Source organism: Blennius ocellaris (genome assembly GCF_963422515.1).
Source record: "Blennius ocellaris genome assembly, chromosome: 11".
NCBI lineage: Eukaryota > Metazoa > Chordata > Actinopteri > Blenniiformes > Blenniidae > Blennius > Blennius ocellaris.
Genome location: NC_137660.1, coordinates 28902708 through 28910295, shown reverse-complemented (window position 1 = coordinate 28910295; position 7588 = coordinate 28902708). Strand labels below are relative to the sequence as shown.

The window sequence follows — 7588 nt, the reverse complement described above, 5'->3', positions numbered from 1 at the left end:
CGTCCGGTGCCAGAAAAGTGTGCAGTTCTTGTTTCAGTCAGGACTCGGGGGAGCGCCGGACTAGAAAACTGTAAAAAAACAAAAAAAAAAACAACAAAACAAACCCAGCGGGAACAAAATCACGTGAAAATCAACTTAAAAAAAAATAAAGTGTGATACACACACACACACACGCGCGCACAGGTTCAGATTCCTCTGATTGGATAAACAACAAAGTGGGTGGAGTCACAGCTGATGTGAGTAAAGCAACAGGAAGCCTGAGGAGTTTCATTTAGCCTGTTAGCTCGTTAGCCCGTTAGCCTGTTAGCCCGTGAGGTTTGTGCTTCAGGACTGGTAGAAAAACAGGAAGGGAGTTTTTTTTTTTGTTTGTTTTTTTTTTATTGCTTGGCGTGGCGCCCGTGGAACAGTGGGCGGGGCCGCCTCACGGAGGCGGGGCCGTGGGAGGGGCCACGTCGTGGGCGTGGCCTCTCCATGTGGTGGAGCAGTGGGCGGGGCTGTGGGCGGGTCCGTCCCCGTCTCACGCGGAGGGAGACGGGGTGTCGGGGTCCGGCTCGTAGTGGTAGGTGGCCTGAGGTTGGATGCTGTGGGCGGCGGCGCCTTCCTGCCCCGGCCCCCCGCCCGGCGGCGGCCCCCCGGGGTCCAGCTCGTCCGCCTGCGGCCCCGGCGGCTGCAGGACCACCAGCTGGTCCTGCGGGATGTCGGCGGCGGCGGCCGCCAGGTTGGTGCTGGACTTGGACTTGACGCACTGGAAGTCCACGTGGCGGCTCTTCCCCTCCTCCTTCTCCCACGACATCCGGATGAACGGACGCTGCACGTAGTTGTAGATGACCTCCGGGCGACCCCCGGGGCGCCGCTTCACCTTCTCCTTGTAGGTGGGGTAGCCTGCAGGGGGCGGGGCAGAGACAGGAAGTCAGGACGGGGGGAGGGGGGGGCGGCTTCGACGGTCCAATCATGAAGCTGAGGAGGTGACATGCCAACATGCTAGCAGGGTGACACGCCAAAAAGCTAATGAGGTGACATGCTAACATGATAGCAGGGTGACACGCCAACAAGCTATGAGGTGACATGGTTAACAGGGTGACATGCTAACAAGCTAATGAGGTGACATGCCAACATGGTAACAGGTTAACAAGCTAATGAGGTGACATGCTAACATGGTAACAGGTTAACAAGCTAATGAGGTGACATGCCAACATGGTAACAGGTTAACAAGCTAATGAGGTGACATGCTAACATGGTAACAGGTTAACAAGCTAATGAGGTGACATGCTAACATGGCAACAGGTTAACAAGCTAATGAGGTGACATGCTAACATGGTAACAGGTTAACAAGCTAATGAGGTGACATGCTAACATGGTAACAGGTTAACAAGCTAATGAGGTGACATGCCAACATGGTAACAGGTTAACAAGCTAATGAGGTGACATGCTAACATGGTAACAGGTTAACAAGCTAATGAGGTGACATGCTAACATGGCAACAGGTTAACAAGCTAATGAGGTGACATGCTAACATGGTAACAGGTTAACAAGCTAATGAGGTGACATGCTAACATGGTAACAGGTTAACAAGCTAATAAGGTGACATGCTAACATGGTAACAGGTTAACAAGCTAATGAGGTGACATGCCAACATGGTAACAGGTTAACAAGCTAATGAGGTGACATGCCAACATGGTAACAGGTTAACAAGCTAATAAGGTGACATGCTAACATGGTAACAGGTTAACAAGCTAATGAGGTGACATGCCAACATGGTAACAGGTTAACAAGCTAATGAGGTGACATGCTAACATGGTAACAGGTTAACAAGCTAATGAGGTGACATGCTAACATGGCAACAGGTTAACAAGCTAATGAGGTGACATGCTAACATGGTAACAGGTTAACAAGCTAATGAGGTGACATGCTAACATGGTAACAGGTTAACAAGCTAATGAGGTGACATGCCAACATGGTAACAGGTTAACAAGCTAATGAGGTGACATGCTAACATGGTAACAGGTCAACAAGCTAATGAGGTGACATGCTAACATGGTAACAGGTTAACAAGCTAATGAGGTGACATGCCAACATGGTAACAGGTTAACAAGCTAATGAGGTGACATGCTAACATGGTAACAGGTTAACAAGCTAATGAGGTGACATGCTAACATGGTAACAGGTTAACAAGCTAATGAGGTGACATGCTAACAGGGTGCCGTCCTGACCGGTCCTCATGACTCCATTGAAACTTTAAATATTGACCTTCGATCCCGAGACGGATCTTCTTCAGGCCTCGGTCCTTCAGCACAGATTTGGCCACGTCTCGGTTCTCGATGTATTTGAAGAAGCGATAGAGTTTGGTGCTGTAGATGACTGCCGGACAGGAGACAGGAACCACAGACCGTCTTTTTTACCCACTGACACAGAACCAAACCCCTGTTGAACATAAACTACCGTATTGTCCCGACTAGACGTCCTGCCTGGCAGGAAAACTTTCTCTGCTCTTCTTCACTCACTCTTTCTGTTTTTATTTTCACTTTCAGTTCTTCTGAGGACATTTTTCTTTTTGGGGACATTTTGTGCTCTATCAGGTAAATGCGGTAAAAATGGAGGTTTTCCTGTGGCGCTGTAGCAGATTTCTATTGTGAGACAGGGACATCTAGTGGTCACACATGGTACATGTCACTTAGGAGAAAAAAATGCGAAAAATTCAAAAAAGAAAAAAGACTAAGTGTCTGACGAGTGTCGAGTGTCTAACTAGTGTAACTAGTGTCCCACTAGTGTCCCACTAGTATCCAACCAGTGTCCAACTCGTGTCCAAGCAGTGTCCCACTAGTGTCCCACCAGTGTCCAACTCGTGTCTAACTCGTGTCCAAGCAGTGTCCGACTAGTGTCCGACTAGTGTCCAACCAGTGTCCAACTCGTGTCCAACTCGTGTCTAACCAGTGTCTAACCAGTGTCTAACTCATGTCCCACTAGTGTCCCACTCGTGTCCCACTCGTGTCCCACTCGTGTCCCACTAGTGTCCGACTAGTGTCCAACTCGTGTCCAACTCGTGTCCAACCAGTGTCCAACTCGTGTCCAACCAGTGTCCCACTCGTGTCCCACTCGTGTCCAACTCGTGTCCAACTCGTGTCCAACCAGTGTCCAACCAGTGTCCAACCAGTGTCTAACCAGTGTCTAACCAGTGTCTAACCAGTGTCTAACCAGTGTCTAACTCATGTCCCACTAGTGTCCAACTCGTGTCCAACCAATGTCCGACTAGTGTCCAACCAATGTCCGACTAGTGTCCAACTCGTGTCCAACTAGTGTCCAACTCGTGTCCAACCAGTGTCCAACTCGTGTCCCACTAGTGTCCAACTCGTGTCCAACCAGTGTCCGACTAGTGTCTAAGTAGTGTCCCACTAGTGTCCAACCAATGTCCAACCAGTGTCCAACCAGTGTCCCACTAGTGTAACTCGTGTCCCACTCGTGTCCCCTGCTGGACTCACTCTGGGAGTACTCCTCCCCCATCTGAGGCGGGTACTCCTGGTCCCAGTCCACCACGTCGTCGTCGGTCAGAACCACCACGTGACACTCCCGCTCGCCGCTCTGAGCGCTGGCCACCATCAGGGGGAGCACCATCTCCTCCAGGTAGCTCTCGAACTGACAACGGGCGCCGTCGTTGGACAGCTCGTGCATCAGGGCGCCTGGGGGGGGGGGGGGGGGGAGGTGGTGGGGGGGGGGGGTAAACGTTAGAACTGCTCTCACACACACACACTCTCACTACAGTGAACAGACGCCATGTTTACAGTAAATCCTCAATGAGAAATGAAGCAGGATGATCAGTCCTGTAATACCAGAGATCACCACCAGGTGGTGCAGTGGGACACCAGCCCCCCCCCACACACACACACACACACACACACACACGCGCACACACACACACACACACACACACACACGCGCACACACACACACACACACACCGCGCACACACACACACACACTGCCTGAGTGTTTCTATAAATGAAGTTAAATCCGTTCTGATCCGTTCAGGTTTAAGTTCTAAATATAAACATCCTGTTCTTTCTTTCTTTTCTCAGAAGCTTTAAACCCTTTAAATATCTGATTCTTCCACTCTCACTGGTCTGGACGCTGAGCTCAACACACTGTACACACTGTACACACTGTACACAGAACACAGTGTACACAAAACACAGTGTACACAAAACACACTGTACACAAAACACACTGTACACACTGTACACACTGTACACTGAACACACTGTACACAAAACACACTGTACACAAAACACACTGTACACAGAACACACTGTACACAGAACACACTGTACACAAAACACACTGTACACAGAACACACTGTACACAGAACACACTGTACACAAAACACACTGTACACAGAACACACTGTACACAAAACACACTGTACACAGAACACACTGTACACAAAACACACTGTACACAAAACACACTGTACACACTGTACACAGAACACACTGTACACAAAACACACTGTACACAGAACACACTGTACACAAAACACACTGTACACAAAACACACTGTACACAGAACACACTGTACACAAAACACACTGTACACAGAACACACTGTACACAAAACACACTGTACACAGAACACACTGTACACAGAACACACTGTACACAAAACACACTGTACACAGAACACACTGTACACAAAACACACTGTACACAGAACACACTGTACACAGAACACACTGTACACAAAACACACTGTACACAAAACACACTGTACACACTGTACACAAAACACACTGCACATACTGTACACACTGTACACATAACACACTGCACACACATAACACACTGTACAGCGAACACACTGCACACACTGTACAGTGTATACAGTGTGTTCACTGTACACACTGTACAGTGAACACACTGTACACTGAACACACAGTACACACTGTACAGTGTGTTCATTGTACACACTGTACAGTGAGCACACTGTACACAGAACACACTGTACACAAAACACACTGTACACAAAACACACTGTACACACTGTACACAAAACACACTGTACACAAAACACACTGCACATACTGTACACACTGTACACATAACACACTGTACACAAAACACACTGCACACACATAACACACTGTACAGCGAACACACTGCACACACTGTACAGTGTATACAGTGTGTTCACTGTACACACTGTACAGTGAACACACTGTACACTGAACACACAGTACACACTGTACAGTGAACACAGTGTACACTGAACACACAGTACACACTACACACTGTACACACATAACACAGAACACACTGTACACACTGTACACAGTGTACACTGAACACTGTACACACTGTACAGCGAACACACTGTACACAGTGTACACTGAACACACAGTACACACTGTACACACTACACACTGAACACACTGTACACACGAGGAAACAACAGGAGTTTTGATTTTATGTTCCTGAGAGCAAACGAGACGTCCTGACAGGCCGATCACGTTATTGATCCATAGAACTAAACATGGAAGCAAAACATGTAGCCACAAGCTAATGCTAAATATGTAGCCACCATCTAATGCTTAATATATAGCCACAAGCTAATGCTAAATATATAGCCACACGCTAATGCTAAACATATAGCCACCAGCTAATGCTAAATATATAGCCACAAGCTAATGCTAAATATATAGCCATCAGCTAATGCTAAATATATAGCCACAAGCTAATCCTAAATATATAGCCACCAGCTAATGGTAAATATATAGCCACAAGCTAATGCTAAATATATAGTCACAAGCTAATGCTAAATATATAGCCACACGCTAATACTAAATATATAGCCACCAGCTAATGCTAAATATATAGCCACAAGCAAATCCTAAATATATAGTCACATGCTAATGCTAAATATATAGTCACCTGCTAATGCTAAATATATAGCCACCAGCTAAACATGCAGCCACCAGCTAATGCTAATAAAGATGTAGCCACCAGCTAATGCTAAAGGTGTTTCTACATTGATTCCAGAATGAACCTGAATAAATAAAGAGTATTTTGTTGTCAAAACATGTAAATTGTTGTGACTGAACCTCAGATCAGAGCTGAACTGAGGCTGAGAGCTGATCATGACCTACTTAGAGCAGCTCCTCCTCCTCCTCCTCCTCCTCCTCCTCCTCTCCTCCTCCCACACCATCATGACAAACAGTCGACTCCACATGGAGGAGAGGATGAAGAGCAGCTGCAGCCTCAGGGAGGAGGAAGAGGAGGAAGAGGAGGAGGAGGCAGGATGGAGAGAACAGCTCTGATAAACAACAACAATGTTCTGGAGCTTCTTTGTCTTCCAATGTTAGAACATTAAAAACAACAACAAACAGTCTGAGGCGTCAACAACAACAACAACAACAACAACGAGGTGAATTCAACAAGAGCTGTAGTGTCTCTCTCTTTCCGTCATATCCCTCTATACTCTCTCTCTCGCTCTATCTCTCGCCACCTCCATCTCTGTCTTTTTATCTCTCTACTCACTCAGTTCTCTGTCTTTCTCCCTCTCTATCCATCCCTCCATACTGACTCAGTTCTCTCTCTCGATACTGACTCAGTTCCCTCTCTCCCTCCATCCCTCCATACTCTCTCCCTCTCTCCCTCCATCCCACCATACTCTCTCGCTCTCTCCCTCCATCTCTCCATACTCTCTCGCTCTCTCCCTCCATCTCTCCATACTCTCTCGCTCTCTCCCTCCACACTCTCTCTCTCTCCCTCCATCCCTCCACACTCTCTCTCTCTCTCCCTCCACACTCACTCTCTCTCCCTCCATCCCTCCACACTCTCTCTCTCTCTCCCTCCACACTCACTCTCTCTCCCTCCATACACTCTCTCTCCCTCCATCCCTCCACACTCTCTCTCTCTCCCTCCATACATTCTCTCTCCCTCCATACTCTCTCTCTCCCTCCCTCCATACTCTCTCTCTCTCCCTCCCTCCATACTCTCTCTCTCTCCCTCCCTCCATACTCTCTCCCCCCATACTCTCTCTATCCTCCCTCCATACTCTCTCTCCCTCCCTCCATTCTCTGTCTCTCTCTCTCCATACACTCTCTCTCCCTCCCTCCCTCCATACTCTCTCTCTCTCCCTCCCTCCATTCTCTCTCTCCCTCCCTCCCTCCATTCTCTCTCTCCCTCCCTCTCTCCCTCCCTCCCTCCCTCCCTCATACTCACTCAGGTCTCTGCACTTGATGGTGCTGTAGTTGAAGGAGATGCAGAGGTAGTCACATGCTTCCCTCAGCTCGGGGATGGAGACGCCATCAGGACAGCGGATTACTCCACTCCTGTAGTAATCCTGCCATGAGGCGGCGAGCGGGCGCAGGCGGAGGTTCAGGCGCAGGCAGCGGCGGCGGCGGCGGGGAGAAAACAGGACGCCATTATTAACGCCACTTCACTGGGAGAGAGGGAGAGGAGGAGGAGGAGGAGGAGGGGGAGGGGCTGAACCGGCCTTCGTCACACCGTGACGTCGTTTCCTGAACAAAACCAACCAGGAGGTGGCGCCCCCTGGAGGACGCCTTCGCCAACATGCTGCTTTCATGTTGAATAAAA

The 7588-nt window shown here is 48.5% G+C and overlaps 1 protein-coding gene across 1 annotated transcript; it reads right to left on the bottom strand.

Moving 5' to 3' along the window:
• On the bottom strand, positions 1-7329 carry LOC308136259 (BTB/POZ domain-containing protein 10-like). Its single transcript, XM_080504522.1, has 4 exons — positions 7214-7329; positions 3477-3674; positions 2248-2358; positions 1-882 (listed from the first exon to the last, which is right to left on the bottom strand). The coding sequence occupies exons 2-4, from the start codon at positions 3664-3666 to the stop codon at positions 518-520; spliced, it is 666 nt and encodes a 221-aa protein (XP_080360648.1). The 5' UTR covers positions 3667-3674; positions 7214-7329; the 3' UTR covers positions 1-517.
• Positions 7330-7588: the final 259 nt, after the last annotated feature.

What these genes read in the sequence shown, in the direction of transcription:
- LOC308136259 (XM_080504522.1), bottom strand. Translation starts at nt 3,666, where the DNA reads ATGCACGAGCTGTCCAACGACGGCGCCCGTTGTCAGTTCGAGAGCTAC. An exon ending in GGGGGAGGAGTACTCCCAGA is followed by an intron (nt 2,359 to 3,476) that starts GTGAGTCCAGCA and finishes CCTGTCCGGCAG; the next exon opens with TCATCTACAGCACCAAACTC. An exon ending in GATCCGTCTCGGGATCGAAG is followed by an intron (nt 883 to 2,247) that starts GTCAATATTTAA and finishes CGCCCCCTGCAG; the next exon opens with GCTACCCCACCTACAAGGAG.